This window comes from Camelus bactrianus, chromosome 6, assembly GCF_048773025.1.
Source record: "Camelus bactrianus isolate YW-2024 breed Bactrian camel chromosome 6, ASM4877302v1, whole genome shotgun sequence".
Classification (NCBI taxonomy): Eukaryota; Metazoa; Chordata; class Mammalia; order Artiodactyla; family Camelidae; genus Camelus; species Camelus bactrianus.
Window position 1 is genome coordinate 39,618,060 of NC_133544.1, and position 15,941 is coordinate 39,634,000.

The 15,941-nt window shown below is 34.7% G+C and overlaps 1 protein-coding gene across 2 annotated transcripts in view; it reads left to right on the forward strand.

Annotated features, from left to right (window-relative positions):
- DLGAP5 (DLG associated protein 5) overlaps positions 1-14,894 on the forward strand; it is a 37,375-nt gene extending 22,481 nt beyond the window's left edge. For both annotated transcript variants that reach the window (XM_010962190.3, XM_074365492.1), the window contains exons 13-19: positions 1,814-1,906; positions 4,767-4,986; positions 7,413-7,593; positions 9,370-9,430; positions 10,246-10,489; positions 11,342-11,391; positions 13,497-14,894. In XM_010962190.3, coding sequence (XP_010960492.2) covers positions 1,814-1,906; positions 4,767-4,986; positions 7,413-7,593; positions 9,370-9,430; positions 10,246-10,489; positions 11,342-11,391; positions 13,497-13,637 — 990 coding nt within the window. In that variant the 3' untranslated portion in view covers positions 13,638-14,894. The remainder of the gene's footprint in view (positions 1-1,813; positions 1,907-4,766; positions 4,987-7,412; positions 7,594-9,369; positions 9,431-10,245; positions 10,490-11,341; positions 11,392-13,496) is intronic.
- The last annotated feature ends 1,047 nt before the right edge of the window (positions 14,895-15,941 follow it).

Genomic DNA, 15,941 nt, shown 5'->3' on the forward strand with positions numbered 1-15,941 from the left:
TTTGCAAATATTTTCTCCCAGTTTGTAGCTTGTCTTGATTTTCTTAATGTCTTTTGAGGTGCAAACATTTTTTTTTTAGATGAAGTTCAGTTTATTGATTTTTTCCTTTATTTTGTGATTATGTCTAAGAACCCTTTTTGCCTAACCACAGATCCCAAAGATTTTCTCTTTATGTTTTCTTCTAAAAGTGTTATAGTTTTAGCTCTTACAGTTAGAGCTATGATCCATTTAGAGTTCATTTTTGTGTATTGTGTAGGTGTCTAAATTCATCTTTTTTCTTGTGGATAACCAATCTTCCCAGTTCTGTTTGTTGAAAAGGCTGTCCTTTCCTCATTGAATTGCAGTGGCACCTTATTAGGAATCAGTTGAGCACAAATGTAATCCTCAGTCTTTCTGACATTTAAGTTTTTTTGAGAGAGATTGAGAGTACATATGAGTATAAATGCATTATAAGGGGACTTAAATAAAGTTTACCAAACTGTTAACACTGGTTACCTCTTGGAGGAGATTGGAAATACTAGAAGGATGGGGATATTATTTGAATCTTTCAAAATGAGATTGTATCAAGAGAATGAGAAGGCAAGCCACAAACTGGGAGAAAATATTTGCAAAAATATATATCTGATAAAGAACTGTTTCCAAAATATACAAAGAACCCTTAAAACAATCTGATTTTAAAATGGAAAAAAGACCTGAACAGACACTTTGCCAAAGATGATATAGATGGCATATATAGATCTATTCATATAGATACAGATGGCAAGGAAGCATATGAAAAGATAAAGCTCGATATTGTACATTATTAAGGATTTGCGAATTAAAATTGCAATGAGATGAGGGGAGAGTATAGCTCAGTGGTAGAGTACGTGCTTAGCATGCACGAGGTCCTGGGTTCAATCCCCAGTACCTCCACTGAGAAGCAAACCTAATTATCACTGCTCCCCACCCCCCACCCCCAAAAAAACCTATTATGAGATACCACTGCATGCCTATTAGAATGGCAAAAATCCAAACCACTGACAACACCAAATGCTGGTAAGGATGTAGAGCACCAGAAACTGATTTATTGCTGGCAGGAATGTAAAATGGTACAGCCACTTTGGAAGACAGTTGTCAGTTTCCTACAAAACTAAACATGTTCTTATCTTACAATCCAGCAATCACAGTTCTTGGTATTTACCCAAATGATTGAAAATATTTGTCCACACAGAAACATGTACACAAATGTTTATAGCATCTTTATTCATAATTGCCAAAACTTGGAAGCAATCAAGATGTCCTTCAGTAGGGGAATGGTTAGGTAAACTGTAAAAGAGAGAGAGGGAGAGAGAGATTGTGTTCACATTGTAATTTAGGAAACAAAAACATTTTAGTGATCAAAAGTAATTTAGTGGGGGAGGGTTTAGCTCAAGTGGTAGAGTACATGCTTAGCATGCACAAGGTCCTGGGTTCAATCCTCAGTACCTCCTCTATAAATAAATAAACCTAATTACCTCCTCCCCCCAAAATAAGATAATTAAAATAATACAATAATAAATAAAATATTTTTAAAATGTCAAAAAAATTTTTTAAGTAATTTAGGAGAGTTATTTGTATATGGCATACTCTGTAGATTTTGAAGGTTCATAAGACCAAAGATAACAGTGAACAATTTTACCATAATAAGAGTTTTTTACTTGAATACGAAATTGAGAATGATTGAGCCTAATTTTATGTTGCCATTCTCAATTCTTTTTGAAGCTTCAGTTTATTTGTTTGTAATTTTACTGTGGTTAGCATTTATCTGATAAACTTGTGCTTTATTTATTAACAGATAGAAGACGTAAACCAAAAATTCAACAATCTGACCAAACTTGAGGAATCTGGATGGCAAAACAATAACAATACAAGCAAAAAAGTTTTTCGGGTAAGTCTGTGGGTTTCTAATACAGACTCTTCTACTTTAGTGAGTTTTTATTTTCAAGCTTTAAAAACGTTTCGCTTCAGATTTTTCATCATTTTATAAAATAAGTTTCACACACTATTTGCAGTGTCCTGATTGTCTTTGAAGATAGATTAAGAAATGATCAGCTCAAATTCAGGGTAGTTATTTCTGGAGGGAGTAAAGATAGGAGATGTGATTGGATTGGGGCACCACATGAGTTTCTGAGTTGCTAAATAGTGGATATATGTGTGTTTGTTTTATTCTTTAAACCCCATTTATACATTTTTTGGTAATAATAATAATAAACAGTAGAAGTAGGTAATTTATATTTTGCTTAGTATATGCCACATGTTGTTCTGATTACTTTACATGTATTAAATCATTTAATCCTCAGCAATTCTCTTGAGGTAGGTGTTATTATCCGCTTTTTATAGTTGAGGAATATAAGGCCCAGGAAGATTAAGTTGCTTGCCCACGGTAGAGCTGGGTTTCAGGCCAGACTTTCTCATTCCAGAATCCCTGTTCTTATCCAGCAGGCTGTGCCGTCTCTTTTGTGTGATATATTTCAAAATGAAACAATTTCTTAAATAGAAAAGTAGAACAATGGCTCTTTAGAACATGTCTTCTTCCCTATACTTTATCTTGAAAAATTTCCTGTTACTTTTCTCCATAAAATTTGCTTTATCATAATAGATTCCATTCTTATCTATTTGTAGAATTTTTTTTTCTAGTAATGTTTTAAACTCAGAGGTTTTGGTTCAGATAACTACTTCTCAAACCACCTTAGAGCATTGCCAGTTTTCCTTTTAGATTTTAGAAAAATGCCTGTGGTTATAAAAAATCAGGTTTCTAGATTGGTACTTTATTATGCTATGTAATCAAATAAAAACCGTTTTGAATCCTTAGGAGTTTAAGATGTTAGAGTTATGCTAAACTTTTTTTAAAAAAAGATATTTTACAGTGTTAAAGGAACATTTTAATAAAATTATTTTACTAATTGTTATGACAAGGACTCTAAGGACATTAACAAAATCGATTGAATGAATTTTTATTTAAATCTACTAAACAGTGGAGGATGCTTGAACATTTTGAAGCTACTGTGTGTATTTCTTATTGAGTACTCAGTCATGAAAGCATTACTATCATTGGTGCAGATAATGGCTGTATATCAGTATATCAGGGCCTTGTAATTCTGCCCCTTATCACCAGGTGTCTCTCTCCTCCTACTTTATTTTATAGGCTACTGTTAAGATTATCAAACAAATAAAACTTATCTTTTACATACACGTTGGTACCATTCCCTTCTACCTCCTGTTCATTGATGTCTCATTCTGTCACTTAGACTTGTTTTCTCTTTCCCTCTTTTTTTCCTTCAGGTTTTAGATATATTTAAGAGTCTTTGTTACATTAAAAAAAAAAAAATCTAAACCTACGATGTCCACATCTCTCTCTAGTTATCTAAACCTCCCCTTCCCCATTCCCATTTCTTTCTTCCTACAGACAAGCTTCCTGAAAAAAGTTGTCTATACTATCTTTACTTTTTTGATTCCCACTTACCTTTCCAACTTACTGCAATTCAGTGTCATCCTCTATGCCTCTAAAACAGTTATAACCAAGGTTACTGATCCACTAGTTACTGTAGTTATTAGACACTTTATTATACAATCTAATCCCTCTGTAGCATTAAATACAGTCTATTCTCCCCTTCTTAAAATTTTATTCTACTGATTTTCCTCCTGCCTCTGCACTCATTCTTCAGTCATGTTTGCAAGTTTCTGTTTTCCATTTATCCCTTAAGTGTTTGTAATACTCAAATCCTACCTCAACTTTCTTCTCTCCTTCTATATTCTTCCTGTGCAATCTTACCAACCTTGCAAAGATTCCTAAATCTGTGTTTCAAACCACACTTACTGCCAAGTCCTAGTTCCATGTATCTTGACACAGTATACCTTAAAATCAGTATATCCCAAACCGAAATCATCTCCACACACATCGATGTTTCCCTGTCTCAGAGAATGGTATTAGCATCCCACTAGGTGTCCAAGATAGAAACCTGGCAACCTTCTTTGGTCCTTTCCTTTCTGTATTTCACCATCTTCACCCACACACATCCAGAAGATCACTAAGTCTTCTCAAGTCTCTCTCTTCAGTATCTCCTCAATATGTTCACTTTTTCCATTTTTTTTTCCTCCTTAATCTAACCAGTTTCATCTTTTCCAGTATCACTGCACTGGTCTCCTTAACTGGCTTGTAACCCTCTAATCCATTGGCCAGAGTGACCTTTCCAAAACACAAATCTGATAATGTTAACCTCCTGATTAAAAATCATCAGTAATCTCTATTCCTTTGTCCTCTATATAAATAGCTCCTCAAAATGGTTACATGCGAGGGATTATAATTAGCTGCTGCTTATCTCTTGCCAACTCCTCTGTGCTTTCTTTCACTTCTGGTTTTGCAGATATGCTAATTCTCTCTACCTAGCCCTTTCTTCATCCCATCCTGTAGCCCAGCTAGCTGTGATTTCAGCTCAGGTGCTTCTTCCTCTGAGCCTTTCTTGGTGCCTCTGAAGATTGATTAATTGATAAATTCAGTCCTCTGAAATATTGAATTATTTCTAACATGACATTCTTCTCAGTGTCCTTGTCTAGCTCTTCCACTGTGAAGCTGAGAACTCCTTGATGGCAGGACCTTTGTTCTTTATTTTTTGACCCCCAGCATTTTTAGCAGATACTAGGAGATTGATAAGTATATGATGAATGTGTTAAATATTTTATGTATGTTTTGTTTTTCTAATAAGATAGTAATGAGTAGCTTTAATAAATATTATAATTTCTCTTTGCAGAAAAAAGTTGTCTCGAGTATAACAAGTAAACCTAAACAGGATGATGGTGGCAGAATTGCAGCTAGAAATCGCCTCGCTGCCATAAAAAGTGCACTGAGAGAGAGAATGAAGCAGGAAGAACGTGCTGAGGCAGCGGCCTCTGCCATGCCAAGGGAGGTGGATAAAGTAGTGTTTGATGCTGGGTTTTTCAGAATTGAGAGTCCTGTTAAGTCATTCTCAGGTTAGTTTTTCTGCTGAGGTTACTGAAAAGAAATATTTAGATTGGATAGGAGCTTATATAAGAAGTGAAAAATAGTTTTCACAGAAGATTTATATGCTTTCTATGATTTCTGAGAAATGGCTTATGGAAGGTGGTTTTGGTTAAATTTTCATTTATATTAAAACTTTTCCTCAGGTCTTTTTGAAATGTAGTACATGTCCCAGTTCCCTAATTGAAAATATTCCAGTGTAAACAGCTTTTAATACTTCAGGAAACAATTCTTAAGATTTTCTAACTCTGGTTATATTTTTCAGTAGCTTTTTTTCATAGCTATCTTTATTAGATTGAGTTTATTTACCTTAACTGAAATTATTTATAAGCCATATAATGAGAGGTCATAGTTGAAGTAATCTGTTCCTTAAATCTTCTATTAAAGCACTTCTATTAGTGCTTTAATGTGTTTATTTTCAAGGAGAAATGGGCCACGTCTTCTTCAAGCACCAATTGGGTAAAGGAATGTTTCCCTGTTATTTAACTTTGTCCACTAGGAAGTCTTCTGAAAATAAACTTGAGTTGTTATTCAATATTTACATTAAAATGTAAATTTATCACCCCAAGTACGTTCTAACCTCCCTGTCAATTTGGGTATCATACCTACTGTGGTTTTGGTTTGCCTCCTTTAAACAGCTGCACTCCCTGGATACCCAGGAATTGCCTCACTACTAATGACATGGCTCCTTGCTGCCTACTTCCCAAAGATCCTAGTAGTTTCCATGACTATGTGCGCATCGCTGTCTGTCCTTTCTTATACCCAACTTGGCACTTACGACTATGGAGATCAAGGCTTTTAGCCAAAATTGATCTTTTTGAAATTGAGTTTTAGTTATTGAACACATAGTTTATATGAGGCTTTTTACAAAACAGAAGTCCCCAGGAAGCCCCTCTCATCCCATTTGTCACTTCTAAAGGCAACTACTTTCAGTGCTTAAAGGAGGCTTGGAGTGTTAAGTTGTTTATGGCTCCCTCTAAGCAAGGTGTAGTCTTTTTTTTTTTTCTTGAATTACTCCTTTGGTCTAGTCTCCTTGGTTCTCTTTGATCTTTTTTTAGAAATACATATTTTTCTCCTGATATATAGACTTTTTTTCATTCTTTGCTGTGCTTGTCATTTTCTTCTACTTCCTGGATTTCTTCAACTTTCATGGCTATCTTGTTTTTAATTCCCAGAGCTCTTTCTCATTCTTTGAATGTTCCATTTTATAACATTCTGTACTTGTTTCATAAGTGTATTTTCTTATCTTTCTGAGGACATTAGCTTTTATGTGTTCTTCCTGGATAGTCAGTATTTGTTCCAAGATACTTTCATTTGTTTGGTTTTGATTTTGATCAATCATATTAGAGGCTTTCCTTGGGTGTCTGATGATGGTTCACTGCCTGCTCATGGTTAAGAAAGAGCAGGGCTCCCCACGGCAGCACATGGGTAATAAGGTCTTTACTGTGGAGTAATTGAGCTGCACCATTAAGCTGGGAACTTACACATCACTGTATTTAAGTCTTTTTTCATGGGCTATTCAGATTCCCTGGAGAAGATCCTTCCAGTCTGCTGCCTGGAGGGTATAATTCTGGCTGCCAGTCTTTCAGGAGCCACGTTGGGGGCAGGGGATAGAGGAGGGAGGCAAACGAGTGTTTCAACAGTTTTTGTGAATACTCTCTTAATTCCCCCTTTTTCCACATAGAAGCCATCTCTCAACCTTACCTGATACCCCTTAAACCAGAGACCCTCTATTTCACCTTTTTGGGCAATCAGCCTCTAGTTTTCTGATTTTGGTGGTGGGAGGGAGTTGTTGACAGTTGCCCAGCTGAGCAGAATGAGGAAAGGAATTTGTGCTCTCATTGGTCTTTAAATTAACTTTGAACTAATCTTCCCATTTTTAGCTTCATTTTTATCTCTGCTTCTAGAGATACGTGAGGCCACCAATTCTTTTGAGGAATGTTCTGGTATAAACTGGGTTGATTCTCATCTTTCCTGATTGATGGTTTGGGATTTGTTTTTCTGGGTCTACTAAGTAATACCCCACTCACTCATTCACATTATGCTTTAAAATTTTTCTGGTTATTGTTATCTCTTCTTTAGTTTCCTTTGTCCTTGAAAATTATATTTCAAATTTTTAAAAATCACTGCACTTAAAAAAAGAAGATGTTTTGTCCTTATAACGTTCTACCTTTAAAGATTATCTCCGTTACTGTTGATAGTAGTGGGATGTCAAGAAGTTTCATGTGTGTGTTCAGGACTGTCTTTAACTGGAAGTCTTGACTTTAACAGACATTATTTTATAGAGAAAGAGGCTAGTTGGTAGGGGAATAGGAAGAATTTGCACTGTCTTCCTATTTATAGTGAAAAATGAATGAAAGAGCTTTTTGATATTGAGATAATTTTTCTCATCTTCTAGGGCTTTCTTCTGAATGTCTTTCTCAAAGACTTAGAACACCTAATTCTGTCAGCAAAGCTATGTCTGAGAGCAGGCCTGAGATGGGCCTTCTAAGACAAACTGCACCAGAGAATCCTGATCCTCAGAGTACCAAAAGTGAACATGTTGAAAAGACTTTGATTTCAAATATTTCTGAAAACAGGTATTTAATTTTTTTAAAAAATGTATTTCTTTAATGTGTTATTACTAAGAACTTAATAGATGCAGACATTAAATACCATTCCAGATTGTTAACCTGATTCAATATGCAAGATACATATTAATTAAATTTCACCGTGACCCTATAACAAATAGGCAGTACTTATGTTTATATATGAGGAAATGAAGGCTTAAAATTTCAGATTGGTAAATGGTCATATTTAGGTGCGCAAAGTAAATTCTGCAGAATTAAGAAGAAAGGAAGCAAAATAGTGTCCTCTGGTGCTAAACAGCCTGCAACTATGGTGATTGACAGATTCGAGCTCAAAACCAGCTGTATGATATGCTAGCTTTGGCACAAGTTTAATTAGCTCATTTAGCTTCAGTTTTATCACCTAGAAAACAGTGCTGATACTTCCCTGCAGGGTCATTGAGAGTTAGGCACTTTTGTACCAGCCCTTATAGAAAGCACCTTAGGACTGCGGATTTGACAGATGGCAGAGCAGAGAGAAGGGGGAGCTAGTATGTCTTGAACAATTATTATGGGCTAGATGTGGTTCTAGATTCCTATCATATTATCTCATTTAATTTTCAAAACAACCATGTGAGGTTCTAGATCGCCATTTTCAAAAATGAGAAAACTTGCAAAGTTAGTAACTTACCCAAATTCAGTTTACAATTAGTAAATTAGATGTTGCCTGCATTCTTTCTGCTACATAATACTGCCCTCTGCAGAGATACATCAAAATTACCTGTACAGTCCTTGTTCATGGAACATAAATATGACAGGAAAAAGGTACTTTAAGTGGAAAGTAAAGTTGTAATCTGGAGCCAAGAGAGGACTATTAGATTTATTATTAATCTGAAGATGAGACAGCGTTAAATACTCAGCCACTGCAGCAAACAAGACTGTCAAAAAATATAGAATACCTTATGAATTGAAATAAGGGAAACAAATGAAAATTTTTGTTCTTAGGTATTTCAGGGAACAAGTTTTAAAATTTCTAGTTTTTAGTATAAACCAAAGTATATTTAGCCTTTGTGAGGACTAAAATATTTCAAATGTTTAAGAAATCTGTGGATTATAAATTACCAATTTATTGTCATTTCTTAAATATAAGTTACTTTACTTTGTATGTCCTGCAGTAAACTATCTTGTACTTAAAAAATCCAAAATTGTATTTGAATGATATTACAAGTACCCTTGAAAAATTTTATTTTTACTTAATTCCCAAAAGTAGTTCTGAAAGAGCATCTTACAAATAAATAACTTTATATAATGAAGGCAAAGTGAAGCTGAAAACTAGAAAAACAGTATATTTTTCTTAACTTAACAAATGACTCCAAGAGGTTGAGAGAGATGATTCTAATAAAATGCAAGTTAAGAACTTCAGAATTAGAATACATTATGCTACAGCTAACAAGTAAATGTAACTAACTCCAGCTATACAATAGTTGAGGTGCTGCTTCAATCCCTCAAAAATCAGCTTTATCCTAACTTTCCCTCTTATATGGTTTTGGATTTGGCTAAGGTTCAAAAGATTGCTGGTAGACTGACCAACATGGTAACAGGCTTGTTGTGAGCTTTCTGGGGGAAAAAATGCATTTGGTTTGTAAGGCCATCCTACAGTAGATATTATTCAAAACTAATCTGTTTGGATCTGGCCTGATTTTGGATGAGGCTCCATCTTTGGCCCATAAAGGATAGTCTCAAAACACAAGTCAGAAGATAGCAATATGTTTAATTACCTGAGTACAATGCTGCTTTTTTCTTTTTTAGGAACAGCATAGTAGAAGATGCTAAGAGTCCTGGATTACAAGATTTAACTGAAGTAGACCATGTAAGTTAAATCCTGTTCCAGTGCATTAGATAGTCCAGTTTATATCATTATATAAAGTAACTCCATAAATAACCCCCAGAATTTCCATTGGAAATTAGGCATATAAAATGATAGTTCTTGTTTCAAAGGCCTTTGACTCATTTCAGACCATGGTGCAATTTGTATTTCAACTCATGTCAAGATTATTTTTGTAAAAAAGGTTTTATTGTAACACAGCTGTAGTCATTTGTTTATGTATTATATCTGGCTGCTTTCGAGATACAGTGGTAGAGTATTCAGTATTTGTGGCAGAAACTCTTCAGCTCACAAAGCCTAAAATACTTATCGTTGATTTTTGAACAACGGTGGGAGGATGTTGGAGTGTCAACCCTCTGCACAGTCAAAATTCCACATATAACTTAGAGTTGGCGCTCCTTATATCCTCCGTTATCTGAGGTTCTGCATCCATAGATTCAACCAACTGCAGATGGTGTAGTAGTGTAGTATTTACTATTGAAAAAAATTCATGGATAAGTGGACCCTCGCAGTTCACACCTGTGTTCTTCAAGGGTCAACTGTACTACTTGGCCCTTCACATAGAATGTTTGGCCGTCTCTCAACTGGAATATAGTATTTGCTGAGAAACTTTCCTTTGGTTATATTATTGCTGTAATATCTCATCTAATTGTTTAAGAAGCAAGATAATAGGATTTACAATGTTTAGCTTGTGCTCAGAATGTCATCCTTCTGTTGTGTCTTATTTTTAATAGCAGTAAGACCTTTTCTGTTTGTTTCAATTTTGAGTAATCATATGTTGTAACCATTTTTACTTCCAGGATATAAATAAGAAAAACTTTGAGATAGATTGTGTACCCAATGAAAGAATGAGTTTGGCTCTCCTTGCTGGGAAAGTGGCAGATGATGTTAATACTAACAAAAAGGAAGAAATTTCACATGTTGTAGAAGGAATGGAACTCAATTCAGTTATAGCACAGGATGTTTGGATGATTAGCCCTGAAAAAAATATACCATCACAAAATAACATCTCACAGGAAGAAGAAACAAAAATTTCTCAGTCAGGTAAGGTCTAATTTAATATATTTAAACAAGGCTTTGTCAAATAAATGAACTTGGACTAAAGTATAGATTATTATAAACACTTCTGGATATAGTTTCCAAGAATGAAGTTTGACAAGTTACATACATACATGCAGTAAATATCTTATGAGAATTCATTTGTGCTGTAGTACCCTACTCTCCACCCCCAAACCTTTTGAGATAGACCTGTTAAAAATCAACAGCAGATATGAATCCACATTGGATGTCAGTAGCATTTTACATTAGACCTAACTATTTGGGATCCTTCATTGTTTGTGAAGATTCAGAATTAGAAAAATTTCCTGAAGTTTTTTTGGTTCTCTTTCTTTCTATCAAACATCCTTGAACCTTTCTTCAAAACACCCCATTTTTCTTCCCTAATGCCTTTTCCTACCTACTTTGTTGCAATTGTTCTTAAAAAGGAAATGGCTCTTGTATTTTTGACATAATATGATGTGTGATGGTTTCACCTGCTATTTTCATCTGCTACTCCATGGTGCTCTTCTCTCTGGGGCCTAAGGCCAGATAAACCTTATAACCTTGGCCAGACATTTAATGCACTCCAGCTATGTTCTCCTTCTGTCTTCTGGGTACCTTTAAATTACAAGCATGAGATTTTAGAAGGTTCTTTTTATAATGAAATTATGGATGAGAATTTTACAAAGAAATTTAACTACATTTTTTAAAATGCTGTAGCACAAGATGACCCATATTTTTCTTACTATTTGACATATGAAACTTTTTGTATCTTTCAAGGCTTTGTTCGTTTCTAACAACCCTTAACTGCAAGAATATTCCTTAAAAAGTTAAAAATTATTCTTTTTTGTTTTTCAGTACTGTATGATAATAAAAGTCTTGCTACTGAATGCCATCTTCTTGATTCAGTAAGTTTTCCAACTTTATTTGAAAAGTTCTTTACAGTCTAGGTCTGTTTTATAAAATGAATATTGCTAACTTTTCAATTTGTGTGCAAAGTTTAAAATTTACATCCTGTCATTGTTTTATATTTACCCTAAAATCCATTTTTATTCATTTTTTCTCAAAGTGGGAAAATTTTTGTTTATATACTTTAAAACATAGTTTGCTTTAGTGTTAAACTCTGAAGATTTAATTCTGTACATGACTTATGTATGAAATTTGCTGTGACAAATTGGTTGACTACTTGAATACCCAGTATGTATCTTGGTTTATGCTGGTTATTTCTAAGTGATGCAAGGAAAACGTAAGGAACAGTTTCTACCCTTTTGAAGCATACAGTTGGAGAGATAATACCTATCCTACTACCTTCAGTCATCATTGGTTATTTTCACTCTCATTCTTTTAGATTACTGTATTTATGTACTGCTGTTTTATTTAGAAGCTCCCCAGCCTTTACTTTTGGTGCCCTCTTGCCTCTTAATCTAGTTTAAACATTTGCCCTTCTGTGAAGCCTTCCTGTGAAAGCGCTCGCCTCTCACATGTTAATTTATATATTGGCACAGATGCACAATGCTTACAGTGTACACATTTAATCTCCTATAAGAGTATCATATGAATAAATGATATTTTATGCCTGAAACATATTATAATTTCAGGAGTTTATTTTCCTTATTAACTATAAATTCCTCTTTAGGCAGAGCTGGCTGATTCATATTCATGGATGCTGGCACTGTGGCATGAATGGAATAGTGCTCTCTTGCCTACTAAGTGTTTACAGCATTGGTTATCAGCCCTACTCCCAGATATTTTTATTTCAATGATCTGAATTAGGAACTTTTATCAGGCAATTCTAACATGTAGCCAGGGTCAGCAACTCTGGTTTACATCCTTACCTTGAGATTTTCCAAGGCCGATTGCTAAAATGGATCAGAAAATGGCCTTGGTTTGCTAATCCTCGATCTCAGAATACAAAAAAATCATTAAGGCAAATGTAGGATCAAACAGCAACAATTTTTGTTAACCTCATGAAGCCTGGCAAATGCTTGATTTTCCTTTTCTTTTTTGGGATAGAAAAAGCTTTTATTAATGAATAAAACCTTCCTTGCTTTCACTTAATGCATGATTTTCCTAAGCCACTAATTCCTTAAGGATATCTGTATATGTTGACTTCTATTATCTTTCAAAGTTTCCTTCTTTGTGTTCAGGCTTCTGGACTGCCCTGCATCTCAGGAATAGAATGAAGTGAGTTACAGGAATAGAATGAAGTGAGACACTGTTCCTTCTTGGTTTTAGCCTTCTTTAATCATAGGCTAAGACCTAGAGGGACAGGGATTTCAGCATGAGGGCCAATTTATATAAACCTGATTTAATCTTGTTCCTGGATCTGAACTCTGAATGATTTATTTTTATAAATATATATTATAAGTAAGTCTGGAAATTAATGAATCATAATATTCTGCTTTTGATGAATTAGTAATATGATTAAAATTATTTCAGTTATACATTATCTTGATAAATCCTAGTACCTTATAATTTAGCTTCCCTGTGAATGATTTTCTACTTCTATAAATATTAGAATTTACATTTTTAAATTTTTTTAATAGGTCCACTTGTCTATTTTAGACTCACATTATTCTTTGCTCTGTAGCATCATTTGAACCTAAAGTAGGGCTTGAGGACAAGCAAAGAAAAGCACCCCAGCAGGATCACACTAGTAAAAGGCCTATTAAGTGCAGTTATATGGATTAGAATTTGTGGAATCTACATAAGTGGCTTAAGATATGACCTCAGTTTTATTTGTCCTGTGTACATTGCTGAAGTCTATTTACATACTACTAATCATCTTTTAAGGCATATATTCATCATATACCTTTTCAATTAAAAAGAAAATTATATATTTAAGATTAAATCCACTGAAAAGTAGCATAATCATTGTTATTAATAATTTTATTTTGTACCAAAAATGTCATTTATGTTATTAATAAATTTACTACTAATTTGCAGTGTTGAAGACTTAATTGGTGAAATTCTTGATGATTACTGTAGTGACTTCTCTCAATTTATTCTCTAGCCAAGCCTTAACTGCGGTAATACATTCACTCAGGTGGAGAAGAGACATCAAGAACGTACCAGACATATTTCCTTTGGTGGTAACTTGATTACCTTTTCACCTCTAAGGCCCCTCAGTGGAGAACAACCAGAAGAATTTTGAATTTAAAAGTAAATCCAGAAATTTTTCTTCATGTTATCAATGCTGTGATATATTCTTATAATATTGAAAAGTTGGAGAATGTATATTTGTGTTCACTTCTATTCAGTCCATTTATATAGTGTCATATAGTCGGCCTTCCATATGTGTATGCAGAACACATGGATACTGAGGGCCTACTGTAATGGACTTGAGCATCCTTGAATTTTGGTATCCATGGTGGGGGCGGGAGGGCCCTGGAACCAATCATCCCTGCCTCCCATACTAGGGGATGACTGTAATGTTTTAGTATGCAGTGTTCATCAAAGTGTGTTTTAGATCTGATACTGTTTCTCAAGGGAAGTGGGGATATTTTGTATAGTAACCATACAGAATAAAAAATGTACTGTGCCTTGCCTCTCTTGTTTAAAATGTATAAGCCTAAAGTTAAGTATACCTACTCAGAGCTTATGAAATTCTTCAGTTTAATCAAAGTATAATATTAAACTTTGACAGACATACTTGTATTCTTTTATACTTTATTCTTAGTTTGAACTCTTAAATTTGTTGATGTTGAACAGCTTTGCATATTGTGTTTTCCTGGGTATACTGAGTTTCTTTAGATAAGCTTTCTGCATTCTGAAGTCAGAATCTTTTTCCTTGTCTTTTTCTTTTCGTTTTCCCCTTTACCTGACTGACGGCCTTTGAAGGAAATGTCATCTTCCCTTAAAGAGAATTGTATCAATTACTTAATGGTTTGAAATATTTTCTCTTTTGTAAAACTCTTAACTATAGGATTGTAGCTAAGACAGGGTCATCAGAACAACGGAGCACCAGGACAACTCATGGTAGCTGAGGCTTGTAACCAGACCTGGGTCGGGTTATTTCTGTCTGTAAGTGAGGTGAGTGTTGGAGGTATTCACCAAACAAGCAGTAACTTTATGGATAATCTTTTATTAAGAGTAGCAGTTTCCAAAGAAGAAAAGAAAGCACATCTGCTTTTGTTGTCAGACGAAGGTATGTTACGCTTGTGGGAAGGAAAGTATTTATTATCCATGTGAGCAGTTAGGAGGCTATGTGAGGTGCTGGTTTAGAAGAATATTCTCAGAATGCCTAGTCTTAAACTTTAAAAGCAGCTGTAACAGCCCATTCAATAATGAATAATTCAAGCAATACATGCAGAATAAAGAAACATTTTTTGTAAAAGTTAGGGTTTTCTAAGAGCCCAGGGCCATGAACATGTAAAAGAGGTTGATACAGAGTAACCCAAGACTTAGAATCTATATAAAGCAATATGCAACATAACAATAAAATAATATTTGCCTGTAAGGATAAAGTAGATGAGACTAGAAAAATGTCAGTAAACAAGATTTTTTTGGTAGGTTTTAGTAAGATGTACTATTGAATCATTTAGAAAGCTTTTGGCTGTTAAGTATTGTAAAATTAATTCAAATTGGCTTAACAATAAAAATTTATTATCTCACAAGTTGTCAGGGTGATTTCAGGTACTTTACAATTAGCAGCTCAATGATGGCATCAAGATCGAACATCTGTTCATAGTTCATTCCATCATCCTTGGCGTTGGTTTCTCTAAGGCTGGGTCCTTTTGGGGTCATGAGATGGCTACTGATGGTAAACAGAGCTATGTCCTTCCATTTAGTCTGGTTAGGCCAACTAATGCTGCGTCTCCATCTGCAGCTCAGCAGGGGATTTGCTTAAACTAAAAAGAGTTCCCTATTTTATCTGGGATTAATACCTGGATAAAACCAGGACTATTAGGAAATGGAATGAGTTGGGTAGGCAGGCATTAGTGAGCCCTACAACTAGATAGAGGGTCCTTGGGCTGTTGGACTCTAGAGTTACAAGGTATTCAGAAAATCTTTGAAGACAAAATGAAAGAAAACTGCTTTGGTAGAACAAGAACCTTTCCAAAAATGAAAAAATGGAATTTCCATGTATTGAGGACCTACTATATGGCAACCCCTTGGCTGTAGAATTTATTCAATGGTCACAGTAACCTTACAAAAGATGTATTATACTGCCCATTTTATAGACAAGGGAACCAAGACTCAGAGGATTTAAGTAATCTTGAGTAAACCAAGTTCCCTCTTTTCTCCGTAGCTTATTATTTTCTTTTATTTAATCATTGGAGTAGAACAGTCAAGATCTGAATGTTAGAATCAGGAATTAACATACTTTTTGAAATAAGCCATGATGTGCTGTTCACATCCCCCTTTAGAGCTGAAGGACTTACTTCTTTAGTTGTTGCATGCGCTACTAGCAGACAGCCCTCGGGAATCATCCTGTGTGAGAACTGTCTCCGGTGAA